A 17,394-nucleotide genomic window follows, 5' to 3' on the forward strand; every position below is an offset into this window, starting at 1 on the left:
GAAAACGCAACCCACACACTGTCTTGCTGAAGCGCACTCATTCTGTTGCACATGCTGTGACCTACACCAGAAGCCCTGGGTGTATGCTCAGCATCTTGGGATGGTTACACAGAACAAGCGTGTTAGGCAGACTTGAGTGCTGCAGTGGTAGAGAGGCAGCCATGGAACCCACCGATTACAGCAAAGAGGTGACTCTCGGCCACGCGCTATCCTCTCAAGTAGATCAGAGTCTCCTCCCAGGGAAGAAATGACAAGTCTGTTTTGTGAGGACTGCACATTCTGCAGCTTCAGAGTTAAGCAAAATCCCGTGTTTATGAAGTAATTGTATAAGTGCTTACCTTCCCAGCCTGTCAAACACAGGGGCACTTGGCTTGCTGACATTGTTGAAAAACAGGTCTAACTGAAATGTGTGAGGGGATGTCTCGCTGGGAAGAGAGCCAAAGTGGAAGAAAAGAAATTATTTTACTGAAGCCTGATAAACAGGAAAGCCAGGCCCCAAAATACCAATTATCATAGTCAACTATCTGCAGGAAGATAAAAGCTCCATCTTAAAAAAAAAAAAATGTGATCAACCATTTCATTATAAAAGCAATACTACTACTATTATAAATCTTGTTACTCTTAAAGTGAAGTTTCTAAATTGGTCAGACTCTTTGATACAGCATTAATAGCAGCATTTCAAATGGTTTATATTTATCTATTACAAAACCAAAACACAGATTATAGATGTTTATTTCTATACCATGTGTCAATTTTCCAATATTCAATATGAATATTCAATAATTCAATATTCAAACTCTCTGCCTTTTGTCTTCTTCCTATAAACCTGTCATTCCTCTTAATTTTGACATCTGGGCCATGCGTCCAATCTTTATGATCCATTCCTTAATTGTGGAGATTTTTTACTAGTCTGCCTGTTCTCTGCAACTATAACCTTTGCTGATGTCAAAAGTTGGGAAATTAATAGATGTTCAGATCCAATAAACCTAGAAATGCTATTGTTGCATCCAAAGTATAAATCACAGGCTGTCATCCATTTATTTCAACATCTTATTCCCATACTTGTATATTTTCAGGTAGGGATGTGCATGAACGGCTCGTGCACAGGCTGGCGGAACGGAGTGCAGTTCTCTTAAGGAACCAATAAGCAGGTCCGTACCTGCTCAGTTGTCGCCCTGCCACTTTTCCAGGCATGGCACTCGCCCTAGCAGTGGCCTGCAGCCTGCATGCGCAGCATCGGCACACACATGGCATCCATGCAGGGAACCTGTGTGTAAACGCGCTGCGCCCATAAATGTGGTGGGGCAGCAGCAGAGCAGGTAAAGACTTGCTAATCAGCTCCTAGAGGGAACAGCTCCCCTCCCTGCCGAACCGGTTTGGCTGCGGCCGCCCGAGCAGGTCCGGCACTTCTCAAAAGAGGTGCCGAACCGGCTCATGCACAACCCCATTTTCAGGCAGCTACATCACATATGTAGCAAGTATGTTATATTAAAGTGGTTGACAAAAATCTGGGAAGTGACATGTTCAATCAAACTAAATTATTTAAGAGTCAGCAAGGGGAGATGGAGAATTTTTTTTTGTACAAAAAAGAAGTATCTTTATTTCATACTTGAAGAACAAAACACAAGATAGGCTGAGTTCAAACACTCACAAGGATCTTGGTTAAAATATAAATGTAAACTGCCCTGAGCTACTTTTGAAAGGGTGGCATAGAAATCAAATAGATTAGACAGACAGACAGACAGATCAGAATTAGTGAGCCTTGTGGAGCTGACCTTCAGGGCAATCCTGGTCAAACCAAGAATGTTGGGGGCAATATGCTACATCATTGTAAACCGCTTAGAGAGCTCCGACTATAGAGCGGTATATAAATGCAAGTGCTATTGCTATTGCTATTGCTATTGCTATTGCTAAACCACTCCAGTTAAGCAGCATTTAACCAGGACAGATAAGCAGGTTTGAATTAACCAGAGCAATTCAACCAAGACTGCCCTGAAATTCTGCGCTCTCACAATAGGCTCCACAGGGCTCACTAATCCTGATTTTTTTCAAATTATTCATTCATTCATCATATTTATATATCACCTGATATGTGTATCTCTAGATGGTATACACAATTAAAACACAATATAGAACAGAGTAAACAATTAAAACAATTTCACAGAATAAAAACAAAATGCCTGAGAAAACAGGAGCGTCCTGAGGGCCTTTTTAAAGCAATCAGCAATGGAAATACTCTTATTTTGGCAGGGAGCCTATTCTAAAGCCTGGGAACAGCCACAGAGAATGCCTGGTTTTTAACCAGGATCTTTATGATCATGTGAACCCAGCCACAATAGACAATGATTTGTTCTACTTGGTACAATTAAAAATGACTTTGAGTTTCATAAGCTCCATTATAACATGGAAGAATTTGTAATGAGCAATGTGCACTTGATTATTTATAAACAAGATGCTATACTGAAATAATATTGGCATATTTCAATTTAATACCAGCATACTGTAATCTATTTTGGTGTTTTTTTAAAAAAAAACTGTATAAAACAAGCAGTAGTGAGTAGCCTCTTTTAGCATGCTCAACTTACCCATAAGCCCTATTTTCAGGTAAATTAGAGTGAGCTCTTACTCCTGGAGGGATGACACGCACTTCATTGATGTAAACCACACACGGAAAGCGTACCACGTCTACATTAGTGCTCTGCTATAAACAAAGCAAACAATTCATGAAGGTTAACAAACAGTTTTAGTTTTGCCTCATAAGCACTCTGAAGACTCCCTGAGGGAAAACTGCATGGCACACAGCCCAGAATCTATCTGAAAGGCAAGCAATGGTATGACAGCTGCATCCACCCATTTTGCCTGACAAGCGCTACTCACGCCATGCTGCTTGCCATTTGCAGTGGGCAAGGCCATGAAAAAAATGACATCCAGCCACTGGTCACACCTACTGAAGAACACAATTTTAACTATTACTACCATGACCATTTCTTGGTTTAAAAGTTGCCTACCATCATTGCTATGATGCCACAGAACAAGCCTGCACAACATGAGGTCCAGGGGCCAGGTCTGGCCCACGGGGAAATTTTTACTAGCCTCAGAAGTGGCCCAAAGTTTTGTGGTGCCTGAGGTGAGAAGCAAAATGCTGTCTTGTCCCACGGCCCTTGTGGGGGTCAGGCCCCTTTCAAGATTAACCTTTGCAAGCTTTGAAAATGCACAAGAGGCTAGGAGGAGGAAAAGTTACTAGCAGCCTCCTATTTCTCTCCTCATGCTGCGAGTAACTAATAATTGCTTTCATTAGTATTTTTAATGAGTAATAATGGTTTTCATTTATATTTAATAATTAATGTTAATGTAATCATTAACATGCTGAATATTCTACCTTGGGCCCAAGTCATGGTTGGTTCCGGCCCACTGGGCGTATTTGAGTTGTGCACCCCTGCCATAGAGTATTCACAAACATTCTAACTGCTAAGGGAAGAGTCAGTCACAATAGTAACAAAGAGCATAGCTGCTGTTAGGAAGTGGATGTTCTAGATCACATGGTGGGGGGAACAAACATATGAAGCCCAGAGACAGAAGGAAATATTCTGTTGACACAAAGCAGGGAGATAGCCTGCTGATACCAACTCAGGGAGAAAACAATGAGGCTATTCTCACGACCAGGCAAAACCGGGCTAGGGAAGCCTAGCCTAGCCCGGTTTCACCTGGTCGTGTGCTGCAACAGGAGCTGTGTGGCTCCCAGCAGCAAGCCTCCCCAAATGCCCCCCCCTTTAAACAAGGTTAGCAGAGTGAGCGCTCCGCTAACCCTGTTTATTGGATCGTGTGTCGCCGTGTCGGGGGGGGGGGCTCCCCAGAATGCCCTGCGCACTCACACAGGGCATTCTGGGACTTCCGGGTGCCAGGAGACCCTCGATCCCCACTGCCCCAACCAACTCCATAACGGAGCCGGTAATCATGTGAGCAGCCGATCCGGCCACCCAGGGCAAGCTGACTGCTCATGTGCAGGGAGAGCGGACCAAGCCCGCTCTCCCTGCAAACCCCCTCACAGCTCTCCACACTGCTCGTGTGGAGAGCCTTAAAGTCTTCCAGTGTTACCACCAGATTTTTAGTTGAAACTGAGCCAAACTCAGTGCTTTGCGGATTTCACCTGTCCATTTTATGTTATGTTCAAGCAAAGAATTTCAGTCCCAATGACTACCAAGCAGATTGTTTTAAAATTAAAAAGGTAAATAACCCTTACGAACAGAATACATAGAAGGTATTGTAGCAGGCTTGCACAACACGTCACCCAGCAAGCCAAATACAGCCCACCAGGGGCTCTCCCCCAGTGTTCCCTCTAAGGCGTACGCATGTGCGTGTGTACACAAGGTTTTTGATGTCTGCTCAGTTAATTTTAGATCCCACTCGGGTTGAATCAGTAAGGCCCCACTCTGAATGCATGTGTGACCACACTGCCTTGATAATGCCGCCCAGAAAAACTCCGCACATACATGAAAAAAGTTAAGAGGGAACACTGCTCTCTACTCTTCTGTTTTCCTGCTTGGCTGGGACTGCATAAATAGAGAGTGCTGTGAAGCATCTAGCAGGCCACAATACATGGCAGGTTGCTGTGCTCACCGTGGTAGGTTACAAGTTATAGTACAGTAATAGTACTATAATACTACATATTAGTGCTCTATAGTTGTGCCATTATGAAGCACAAAAACTTATATTCTGGCCCAGAACACCAAGTAAGCTCTGATGCAGAAATGATGCCACCAACACAAGTGGGCTTGCCCATGCAATATAAATGGAAGAGACAGTGCCACACAAGCCTCACTTTTGGAGCACAAAGCTGCCTCCTCCTCCTCCTCCACTGAAGAGAATGAGAAATTGTTTGCAGGTGGGAGAGCTCCTAGTGGGCCTCGGTGCAACAGCATCCATAAGGAACTGCAACATTGCACAAGCTTTGCTGCTCCTCTCGGCAGTCATAAGCATCTGCAAGAGAAGAGTATGGCTGCTAAGCAGCCAACATCACACAGCTTAGATGGAGTTACAGCTGGGGCCCCATTGCACAAGCTTTGCTGTCTCTCTTAGCAATTTTCTTTTGTGAACCTTTTTTTCCTATTCACAATAGGGTTTTTGTAAAATACTTGTGATTCACAAATATATCAACATTTCCTTTATTATTATAAAAATATTTATTTATTTGACATTTGTATACTGTGAAAAACTTCCATCTCTGGACGGTTTACAATAAAAAAAACAACCAAAAAAAACCCCCAAAAAGGTTAAAAACTATTACAATAATTTAAAATTTAAAACAATGTTAAAGACTATTAAAACAGTATCGAATTAAAAGCCTGAGTGAGCAGATGTGTCTTAACTGCCTTTTTAGCCTACTTTCCAGTAGGCTTATGAGATCACCTGGCATTTCGTGTGTGTGTGTGTGTGTGTGTGCACACGCGCATGTCCCCTATTAACTTCACAACACCTGGACCAATATGAACCAAATTGGGTACTCCTGTAGGGGCGCATAGGGACACCTCAGTGATGTAGTCTGTCATTATGTCATCTACCTAGGGTGGATTTGATTTAAATCAAACTGATTTAAATCACGATTTAAATCACTAGCAGGGTGGATAAAAATAAAAAAAATCCGATTTAAATCAAAAAAAATGGATTTTTTGATTTAAATCGGATTTTTTGTAATTTAAATTGGATTTTTTTTATTTTTATCCACCCTGCTAGTGATTTAAATCGTGATTTAAATCGTGATTTAAATCAGTTTGATTTAAATCAAATCCACCCTGCCAGGCAGGCATTTAGGGAGGTTATGCTTCCTCCTGTTGACATGGAGAAATAGATTTGGGTGTCATCAGCATACTGGTAACACCCTGCACCAAATCTTCTTATGATGTGTCTCAGCGGTTTCATGTAGATGTTAAACAACATTGGAGACAATTTGAAGCCCTGAGGGACACCATATGGAAGTTCAGATTTTGAAGAACAACAGTCTCCAAGGGACACTATCTGGAACCTGCCTGAGAGGTAGGAGCTGAACCACTGCAAAGCAGGGCCTCCGACCCCCAATCTCCTCAGACGGCCCAGAAGGATACTGTGGTCAACAGTACTGAAAGCTGTCAAGAAGTCCGAAAGGAGCAACAGAGTCACACTCCCTATGTCAATTCCCCATTGGAAATTATCCATCAGGCTGACCAAGGCAGTCTCCACCCCATAGCCTGCCCAAAAGCCAGTCTGAAATGAGTCTAGATAATCAGTTTCCTCCAAAATTGCATGGAGCTGGGAGGCCACCACCGTCTCAATTACTCTGCCCAACCATGGAAGGTTGGAGATAGTCCTATAGTTGTTTAACTCTGAGGGATCTAATGAAGGCTTCTTAAGAAGAGATGTAATGATTGCCTCAAACCAAGAACACATCCTGCCTTCCCTCAGAGAAGCATTTATAATCTCTACCAGGACTTCTACAATAACCACCCCCCACCCCGCCAAATAGTATAAGCCATGTTAGACAAGGGTCAAGAGAACAGGTGGTAGGCCGCACCATTCCAAGCAGCTTGTCCACATCCCTCAGGAGTCACAAACTGGAACTGATCCAGCCTAACCACATAAGTTAGCACCCCTGCTAACTTGGCAAAGAGGCACCTTTTAACGTGGTGATTCTCTTTATTTAGCAGGGGGAGAGTAACTGGCCCTATCCACCCCCAGGACAGTACCTCCAGTGATGGTTGCTGGTGTCTATCTTATGTTTCTTTTTAGAATGTGAGCCCTTTGGGGACAGGGATCCATCTTATTTATTTATTATTCCTCTGTGTACACCGCCTTGAGCCATTTTTGGAAGGGCAGTATAGAAATCGAATAAATAAATAAATAAGTGGAGTCACTGGACACCTCTACATTAGACAGTGCCGTAATTGTGGGGTCTGAGTCTAGCGAAGAAGCGAAGCTTTTATTTCGATCAACGACCAGAACAAAAAGAAAAAAAGAAAAAGAGAGAGAGAGAGAGAGAGAGAGAGAGAGAGAGAGAGAGAGAGAGAGATCATAAAATGGCAATACGCAGCTTGCATGCAATGTAACAAAACTTGGCCACAGAATTAGTACTCATACTATCAAATTTAGACAGTCTAAATTGGCCCAAATTTAGAGTCTAAGTTGGCCCAAATATGAGAGATTTCTTCTAGGCTTGTGCCCGAAACGTTTCGGCGCTGGGGTGGGATTCGGTGCTTCGGCACCGGCGGGGGTAGTACTTTAAGAGCGCGGGAGGGTGTACTCACCCCGCCCCGCCACGTTTCCCCCGCCGGCGCTCTGCAAATTTCAAGCCCCTCGTGGCGGCAGCGTTCCTCCCTGCCACCCCGTTCCCCCCGTCGGCTGGAAGTTGCTGCACGGCAGACAGGCAGGCACGCGCACACGACGGGTGCACGTGCGCTGGCAACTTCCGGCCACTTCCGGCTGACGGGAGGAACCCTGCCGCTCCGAGGGGCTTGAAATTTGCAGAGCACCGGCGGGGGAAACGCGGCGGGGGGGTGAGTACACCCTCCCCTGTCCTTAAAGTACTACCCCCGCCGGTGCCGAAGACCATTTGGGCACATCCCTAATTTCTTCCACAAGGAACTCATTTAAAACATCACAGTGGGTAATCGATGGTTCTAAATTCTGATTCAGGGGAGGAGGGGCACATACTAGCCCTCTCACAACTCTGGGCAATTCCAACAGCCGTGAGCTTGCGGATGCAATACGTGCAGAAAAGAATCACTTCTTTGCCACACGTATTGCCTGAGCATAGTTCTCCAAATGCACTCTATCTTGTAATCTAACATATTTGAGTCAAGACTTCCTCCACTTGCACTCCAGTCATCTACCTTGCTGCTTCAGCCCCTGTAGTTCTTTCATACACCAAGGGACCAGACTGGGCCCCCAGGCTCCTCCAACCAAGTCTCCATAATACATACAAGGTTGACCCCTTCATCCAGAATCAAATCACGGATGGCTTTTTTCTTATTCTGGACCAACCTGGCATTACAAAGGATCAAGGTGAGGCTCTGTGGGTAGTTGGCAGGCACTGCTCCCCAAGGTCAAAGAGCTGGCAGGACAGCTGGAAGGGGAAGCAGTTATTATTTCTGATTTCCCTTCCCCTGTAATGGCCTGCTGACTTGCCAATGTTACTTCTTCTATTCCCCACCACCAGTGGAATAGCCGCCTCATAATCTGAGGATAGGCCCCCTCTCCCCATCTCCAGACAAACCCAGACCTATTATAAACCAATCCAGGAAAGCTGGTTTTGTGGTAGCAAGCATGACTTGTCCCCATAGCCAAGCAGGGTCTGCCCTGGTTGCATCTGAATGGGAGACTTGATGTGTGAGCACTGCAAGATATTCCCCTCAGGGGATGAAGCCGCTCTGGGAAGAGCAGAAGGTTTCAAGTTCCCTCCCTGGCTTCTCCAAGACAGGGCTGAGAGAGATTCCTGCTTGCAACCTTGGAGAAGCCGCTGCCAGTCTGTGAAGACAACACTGAGCTAGATGGACCAATGGTCTGACTCAGTATATGGCAGTTTCCTATGTTCCTATGTAATCTCACCCAGGATTTAAAACAGAAGCCAGATTATAAAAATACCCACCCACTCACCACTACCACGCACTTAGGTTCCTGGGCCAGGAGACCTGGCCCTCGCTAACCCCCCAAGTGGCTCCCCCAGAGGCAACCAAATATATATCTGCCATATACAGTAAAAATATATATCTGCCATGCTATGCAAGTGGTTTGCACAGCAAATAAAATGAAAACATGTTCTAAAGAGGTTCACAATCTAAAACAAAACACAAGGGAGACACTAACAACAGCCACTGGAAAAGAAGCTGGGCTGGGCTGGGCTGAACAGGGACAATTGTTCTGCCCCTGCTAAATATAAGAGAACAACCATGTTGAAAGGTACCTCTTTGCCCAGTTAGTAGGGAATTACTTCAGCAGATGAACAAAAGGCAGTGACAACTTAATTTCTGAGTTATTTTGAATAGAGTTCTACACAACAGAATGTACCAGAGAAAGCTTATTAAAAGGTTCTATCTTAACACACAAACCTTTTTGGAAAGACACACACAAAAAGATCCACAATAATTACTGGATCAGTGTTAGGCTCAGAGGACGCAGTAAGTGGCACATTCTAACAACAATGGCCAAGATCTAAAGCAGATCCAAAAAACTGCTTTAGCTAGGCCCAAAACATGGGGCATACCCAATGGGATTCATTTACTTCTTTCCTTTGAACAAGCCATGTATTTACTTTTTTCCTTTGAACTTCCTTTCCACAATACCATATCAAACACCTTATTTAAAACTCCCCTCAATTTCAAGAGAGAGAATCATGATGAAAGTGGGGCTGCTGTTCAAGAAACATACGCCCAAAGCCCCCTTGGGAAAGTGGAATTAATTACAAAATTCTTGGATCTAGGCCAGGGGTGGGCAAACTTGGCCCTCCAGCTGTTGTTGAACTACAACTCCCATCATCCCTAGGCACAATAAATTGTGGCAGGTGCGGAGCCAGCCAAGCAGCAGCCTGTGTCCAACCCCGCTCGGCTCCCCGCTCCACGTTCACCTGAATTGTGACAAGGGATGATGAGAGCTGTAGTTCAACAACACCTGGAGTACCAAGTTTGTCCACCCCGATCAAGGCCACAGTCACATAGGCCCAGTGATTATATCAAATTTTCATCGTTTCAGTTTGAAGGAGAATAAAAATTAGAGAAAACTGAGAAGAAAAAAGAAGCAATATGCCCAGTAAGAGATTTGAAATATGTGGCATCTGGGGAAAAGTTAAAGAAATGGCCAGGTTTAACGACACAAAAAGACTAACAGCATTATGGTATGCAATTAATGGAATACTGAGATTCCTAATCTCACTAGCCTTTTTTCAGAGCAAACATACCTAGAAGTGTACTGCAAAACATTACATGGTCACCTTTTTTCCAATGAGATGAGAGAGAAAATGTCAAATGTAGGTTGAGGTTGGATTCAACAAAATGTTTCCTAACCATAAATATCAATGGGATCTCTCTCCCTGATCTGGGAGCTTTTAGAAAGACCAGATAAGTAATTTGGGCATGAAATAAAACTTTGTGTGTGCAGCTGTAGAGATCTAAACTAGGAAAATTATCCAATATATGATATAAAAAGTGAAATATTAGTGTTGATTTAAAGAGTCTTCAGCTGATCGCACCTTCTGAAAACCTTGGTAAACTATGCTGCTGTGCATGAGCCCTGAGCACAAACTGACCAGTGAACAAGTTTACAAGAGGGAAGGTGACAAGCTTCCAGATGGTGGAAGGTGGGAAGCAGGGAAAAGACAAGCGGGAAGGTGACAAGGTGACAAGGTGACCAGCTTCCAGATTCTTTATTAGAGATGTAAAGGCCTGAGGGGGGGGGGATATGTAAAAACCCTGAATTCCGCCCCCCACCCCAGGTTTTTTGCCAGGCCTTCACATCTCTGTTCCTTACTTGAGGCAACACCATGGTGGTCCAATATGGCCCAGTCCATAATGCAATACCATCACAATGCACAACATAGTCTTGCTACCAAGAAAGCAGAAGGGCATGACAAATCATCATTCCACACTCACACTCAAGCTGCACACACTACCACAGTTGGCATGGTATAGCTTCAAGGGACCTCCCTGTAATGAGCTTGGAGGAAAAACTCGGGAGAGGATGCCAAACAGGCAAAATATCCTACAGCAAAATACTGAAGTGTTGGTTTAAAGTTACTGTTTGCAGAAACATATTCTAGATAAGTTTTGTTTTATTCCTGTTCTAAACGACTTGCAACTGAGTATCATGCAAACAGAATTCTCAAAAAAGCCAATATATTACAGTAAGTTAAGACTTCCTTTTTCAAACAACCAATACTCTTCAGCATAACTTTTCTGAAAAGAAAACAAAATGTGTTTGCTTTGAAGATCTCTTATTTTAAGAAACATAAAGCATCTTCCATCTGATCTTCACAAATCTGAACACATGCTCACCCAGCCAGTAAATGTTTCAGTATAAACATTTAAGTACAAGTAGTAACCAATAGAACTCTTCATATAATTCAAGATTGTTGCATACTGAAGTGCCTTAATGGATAAAGGTCAAAAATCATCCTGCCGTGCAAACAATACTAGTGTTAAACCTGTCATGCTTGCATGATTCAGAGCACTAGAAAATCCAAAGAAATGTGCATAACCCAATACATGGGTCATTTGACATGAATAGCTGCTCCTCTCTACAGAAAATAGACATTCTTTAAGTATACTAGGAATGCAAGATATATTTGTAAATGGTTCATATGGTTCAGTGAATGCTAGAGATTAATATTCTACTGACTGTGCTTTTGGCTTCCCCAACCGTACAAGCATCGACATGCTACCATTGCTAGAATTCAATGGTAGCATTGGTACACTCCACCTGTAATAAATGGTTGCGGCACATTCGCAAAGGCACAAATGAGATCTAACACAGGGGTATGGAAATCTGTCCTCTCCCTATCAGTCACTGAGCCAAATAACTGACCCCACATTGCATACCTGTGCTGTTGGTAGATTAGGGAAAGAAACAAGGGCAGTCACGGGAATACAGCAATGCAAAAACAGAAGGAGAAAAACCCACCCGTGAGTAGAACAAAAAATGTATTAAGAGATAAGAGATCATTTATTTCGTTATAACAGCTAAAAATATGTACTAATAACCAATCAAACAATGGTGGGAAGAATGATAACTAGAACCAGAAATCATAGATGACACATCTACAATTTCTGGTTCTAGTTATCATTCTTCCCACCATTGTTTGACTGGTTATTAGTACATATTTTTAGCTGGTAGATTAGAGCAAAGACAAAAGATTACCATTTCCTGATTATTTCCTAACAGTGCTGGAGCAAAGGAACTAAATGTATCCAAATGCTCACAGTCATCTCAACACTTGGTGTAGGAATTAATGGGTTAGTATTAGATGAACTCCTACTGCAGGATGGAACCATGATTGATCAAGGAAAGAAAGTTAGAAGCATCATTAATGTATGTAATCTGTGCAAAGCAGCAAACTATAAATAAAAATATAAATCAGCATGTAGATAATTTAATATGTCCGATTACTCAAAGATCTTTTCGTATCTCCCTCTGACCATTTCTCGTGGAGGAACTCTTTTCATAATGCTCTTCTATCAATCACTCCACCACTTCTCTCATCTTGATGTCAAAGGTGTCTTTAACATAAAACCAGGCTGGCAATAAGGGTGGGCTGATCTACCGTGCTGCACGTTTAAGACTACAGATAATACCATCATTGCTTTTAACAACCTTATCATCTTCACTATCCAGATAGATACAGGAGAAAAAATTTTCCACTCATTCAATGCACTATAATAGATCCCAGTGTGGGTTCTATTCCAAACTGGTGACTGCAAATGACCACGTCGGGATAATAGCTGCAGCAGATCAATTCATACTGAACAACTAGGGATAGCTATCCCCAGCACCAGCTTGTAGGCCGCCTAGAAACTTTAACAAAGAACCAAGGGATTTAATTTTTCGCCCAGAACTTCAAATGGGTGCGAGCTTACATATGCAGCACCCACCCGCTGCCTCCTGAAGAATGAAGCAGGTCAGTACTGTTGACAGCTACAGCCTCCTTTGTAGGGATAAAGGGGGACTAGCTTCTGGCCCCGCCCTGAGATTTTGACACTTGCGCACGAAATAAACCCCGACCTCGAAGCAGGAAGGCTAACCCCCCGCTATCCTAGGCGCCTGCAAGAGCGGGAGAGACAACCCTCTCTGCCCTTATTACCTCCGTGCTCTGGTGCTTGAAAGTATCTAAAAACAGAAGCTCCGTTGTTGTGTCCGCCGCCATCTTCCTCCGGCGGAAGCACCTGCCTTCAAAGGACAAACACTTCCGGAGCTAAGGAGGGGCGACGCAGGCGCCATGCGCGCAAACCTCTAATACAGTTGTTAGTATGTAGGCACAGAGAGGTGTGACGCTCTGCGATACATTATATCGTTCTCTTTTTGCTGATTAAAATGGCTGGATATATGGGTATCCGGGGGGTGGGGCGGGCGGACAGGACTACAATCTCACACAGACAGTTATGTTTCTTATTTGCATTCTATCCAGCTTTTCCCTGTTCGTAACAGGTCCAAAGCGGCTCACAATACAAAATTTAAAATATTTTATTTATTTGACACACTTATATACCGCCCCAAACTCTGCGTCTCTGGGCTCCATTAAAAGAGAGCACAATGCAAACTAAAGCATATTTAAAAGCAGTCTAAAAACAGAAGTGGAATAAGCCAGTGCCATAAACTTGGATTGTCTGCAACTCTCCCGTACTGAAATGTACGCTGTACAACAGTGATATACCCATGCAAACCATCCACGTTGGGAAGGCAGTCTAACCTAAAACTAAGGAACCACAGCGCAGCCATCTTAATATGGAGTCTCATAATCCTCTTCCAACACTGGAAACTAAGGGGTAATTCCCCCAGCGTCTTTCTGCATAGGGAAATAACTTTTGCCTCTTAAGGAGTAAATCTGCTGCAGCTGCTGGTATCTTACTCCTCCTCTTTAAGAGACACCTAGACAAGAGGCAAGGAATGGGGAAACAGAATAAGCTATGAACAGCGGATGTTGGGAAACTGATATGAGTTAAGGGATGGTCAATTGTTTCATTATAATGCAAACAAAGGTGGATCTGCGCTGATGATAGGCTTTGGATCTGCGCTGATGATAGGCTTTTCATTCCTTCTAAAGACTTTGGTTACACCATGATAAATGACTAAGCTACCCTCTGTGTATAAATACTTACCTGTAACTGGGGGTCGCTGCTCTCGATTTGGGTGCACCCTAAAGCCTTACTTGCTAGCAGTAAACATCCCATAAGCTTTTCCCTCTGTGTGTGTGTATTATTTGGCGTAGTACACCACCCACACAAGAACCGGCTTTCTCGGTTATATCATGGTCATTCACACTTATACAGTCAGTAGAATCCTTATCTGCACCCTGCATTTGAGAGAACCGGCAGGCAGATGCACGTTTTTTAAGGAATGCATGTATTGTACAGTAATTCACAGAAACATGTCCTTGTAGTGGTACCTATAAGCACACACAAAAGAATGTCTGAACAGGCCTGTGGCATTTCCTGGCCGTTTAATTTCACTATTTACATCCCGCCCCACAACCATCTACTAAGGACAACATCATTTCTTAATCTTACTATTGCATACATCGGGTGAAGTGTAGCCCCCGAAAGCTTAATCCTGAAATAACTGTTGTTTTCTAAAGTGCCACAGCAAGACACGTTGTTTTTGCTGCCACATATTAACACAGCTGCCCTTCTGGAATCTGTGACCTTTTAGGTGTGTCCTAACAAAGACATTACCCTACGGTTATTTATGGATCCACCACTCACTTGGCACAAAGCGACTACGTGCAATTTTCTGCAGCGGGCATGATGTTTGATAACACAGCCGTATAATGCGCATGGCGTTTATTGCCTCTTGTTTGTCCTCCTCTCCACTGTAGCAATAGCAATATGCCACTCATATGTATCCAAAGCAACCTGCCCCCACCTCAATTATTCCGAGTGGGTGGATCTGTGACCGCTGCGCATGCTCAAAGATTCCATTGTGGGCGGCAGAAAGCAATGCATCCCCCACCCCACACACTCTGTGATTAGCGTTGCGGCCTCAGGGCAGGCACACGCTTCGCCCAGTTGCTCCTTTGAGGCGGCCCCGCTGCTAACAGGGTCACAAAAACCGCAACTCTTTGCAGACCGGAGACCGACCTGGAGCGGTCTATTAGTTCCAGTCCTCTGCTTGTGGCAGGGCTGTGTCCTTAGGGCAGAGCCAGCAGGGCGGCTGCCTCGAGCCCCGCTCTTCTTGGACCCCTTAAAATTAACTGGAAGGGGGCCCCTCGCTGGCTGGGTTGCCTCAGGCCCCACACCCGCCAGGGCTCTCTAAGGACAGCCTTGCTTCTTTGCTGCAGCAGGTCCAAGGTTCTTCTTCTTCGCCTGTAATTGGGGGAGGAGGGTGGCAACAACAGGGCCCTCCCACACCGGATCGCCCAGTCCGGTGAAGGAGCGCCCGAGCTGCTTGGGCGTCGCTGCTGCTGACTTCGGCGGCGGCAGCACTTGCTGCCGCTTGGAACCTGGCTGGCTCTGGGTGCTTGCATGCAGCAGCTGCCGCTCCGGAGCGGAGGGGCGGGGCCTTGAGAGAGGAGATAAAGTGAATGAATTAACCCGGCTTGACTCGCTGAGCAGAGACGCGCCCCCGCCCGCTTTCCTTTCCTTTTGCTCTGCTGTTCGCTTTTTTTCCTGCCACCCGGATGCTGAGTCCACAGATCTCAGACACGTCACGCCCCCGAGTTGCTTGTTTGCTCCCTCCCTTCCCAGCGTTTAGGAAAGCAATCTGACTGGCCATTGGCCAAGCGCCTTTCGACGCCAGCCTGCCCCCAGCTATATCAGCTCCCATTTTTGTGTGCCGCCCGATCCTAAGCTTGCTTTTTCGAAGTCGAGCGTCTAAAAGGTTTTTTTCCCCGCGTCTCGAGGTTAATAGGGCTGGGAGGTACGTGTGCAAAGGACTCCCGTCCAAAGCATATTTGAGAAATAAATCATCCTACTGAATTCAACTAGGCATAAGCCTTAACATGCGTACATAGGAGGATTACAGCCCGATGATCCTATGCTTGATTACTGGGAAGTAAGTCACACTAAGTTCAGTTACGGCCCCTTAAACGTGCAGCTCGTTCAGTGGGGTTTACTCCCTAGTAAATATTTGCAGAGGATCGTCACCGCCCTGCACAGCAATCTCCTCCTATTTCAGTTCCCAGGCTGTAGGACAAGGGGTCCCAATCGCAGACTACAGCTCCCATCCCATCATCTGAAGGCCATTGCGGCTGGGGATTATGGGAATTGTAGTTCCACAGCCGAAGTCCCAAGTTTGAGAACCCGGTTGTAGGGGTAGTCCTGTGTGTATCCCTCTTCCTGCTCCACCCAGCCGATCTCCGCTCTCCCGCCTGCGGGAGGGAGATTTCGGAATGACATTGTTGCAAAGTGCCATTGGGATAAGCAAGTTGGACCCCATGATATCTGTCTCTCAAGACAGGTGAAACGGCTCATTAGTATCCAGAGGACCGCAACCCTGTCCTGTGCTTTCTAAGACCTAGCGCAAGCGGGGGTGTAGCTATAATTGAGCAAAAGTGTTCAAAGAACAGGGCCCCCAGCTCCTGAGGCCCCCCAGATCCACCCCTCACTACTTTCTTCATTATCTCCCTCAGAGTTAATGGGGCAACTAGAGAAGGGGTGAACACGGCCCCCTCTCGTCTAGCTACGCCCCTGACCGTAAGGGTTCTCGGACTTGGGTCGCCAGATGTTGTTGGACTACAACTCCCATCATCCCCAATGGCCAAAGCCCAAAGCGGACCCAAGTTTGAGAACCCCTGACCTACTGTGTTCAATCAATGGGACTTAATCCTTGACATGCTTTCTTAGGACTCTTTTCTGAATTAACATAAGGATCGTGCTGCATGCTTAACTTCATCAAATGCGTTGAATGAACTTGCGGAGCTCATCACAGATCACGCCCCACTAAATAAGGCAGCAATCCTAAATTGCTCTTATTGTAAATTGCTCTAAATGTGATGGGGCTTTTTATCCAAGGGAATCAGGGGCGTATCTAGGGAAAATAGCGCCTAGGGCAAGCACTGAAATTGCTCCCCCCACCCCGTCCAAACATCTGACACCCATCTTTCAATGGAAGGTGAAATGCTTGTATTGTGTTAAAGATTTATCAGGCATGAGTACATCCATTCCAAAAGAAATATTGATTTCTGTTCACTATGATATGGCTTCTCTTTCACCAAAGGTGAAATTGAATATTTCTTTTGCAAATGAACAGTCAGTATCCCCATCCATGTTGTAGCAGATCAACTGATACAGCTGAAAAAATTTCTTCTTTTAATTTACCTAGGAGTGGGGTGGGGGGAGGGTGGTTGAGGAAAACGGTTGCGTGTAGTGTTTAGAGGACTGGTCTAGGGCTGGGAAGACCCAAGTTCAGCTCCCCATTCAAGCCATGAAACTTACAGGTGACTCTGTGTCAGCCACTTATCTCTCAGCCTAACCTCTCTCACGTGGTTGTTACAAGGATAAACATAACCATGCAGTCCTCTGAGCTTCTTGGAGTAAAAGCAGGTTATCAATGGGAAAAACCAACAGCACCTGATTGCCTAATCCACACCTGATTGCTCAATCTCCCCGCCCCCCCAGCCAGTCACCCTTTGCCAGTCACCAATTTCAGGCACCCTTTGCCAGTCAGTGCAGACAATCCTGGGTCAGATGGCAGCTTCCTAGGAGTCAGTGAGGAAGGAATCCCTGT

General features: G+C 45.0%; 1 protein-coding gene across 6 annotated transcripts in view; it reads right to left on the minus strand.

Moving 5' to 3' along the window:
• Positions 1–14,107, minus strand: part of VIRMA (vir like m6A methyltransferase associated) — a 52,433-nt gene extending 38,326 nt beyond the window's left edge. Inside the window, exons 1-3 of one of the 6 annotated variants that reach the window (XM_053243017.1) lie at positions 13,830–14,107; positions 2,586–2,701; positions 339–425 (exon numbers count right to left, since the gene is read on the minus strand). In XM_053243017.1, coding sequence (XP_053098992.1) covers positions 339–425; positions 2,586–2,701; positions 13,830–13,901 — 275 coding nt within the window. In that variant the 5' untranslated portion in view covers positions 13,902–14,107. Of the gene's footprint in view, positions 1–338; positions 426–2,585; positions 2,702–12,814; positions 12,928–13,829 lie in introns of those variants that run through there. The other 5 variants (XM_053243021.1, XM_053243020.1, XM_053243022.1 and 2 more) reach the window with 5 other exon arrangements.
• Between the last annotated feature and the right edge of the window lie 3,287 nt (positions 14,108–17,394).

Source organism: Hemicordylus capensis, chromosome 4, assembly GCF_027244095.1.
Source record: "Hemicordylus capensis ecotype Gifberg chromosome 4, rHemCap1.1.pri, whole genome shotgun sequence".
Classification (NCBI taxonomy): Eukaryota; Metazoa; Chordata; class Lepidosauria; order Squamata; family Cordylidae; genus Hemicordylus; species Hemicordylus capensis.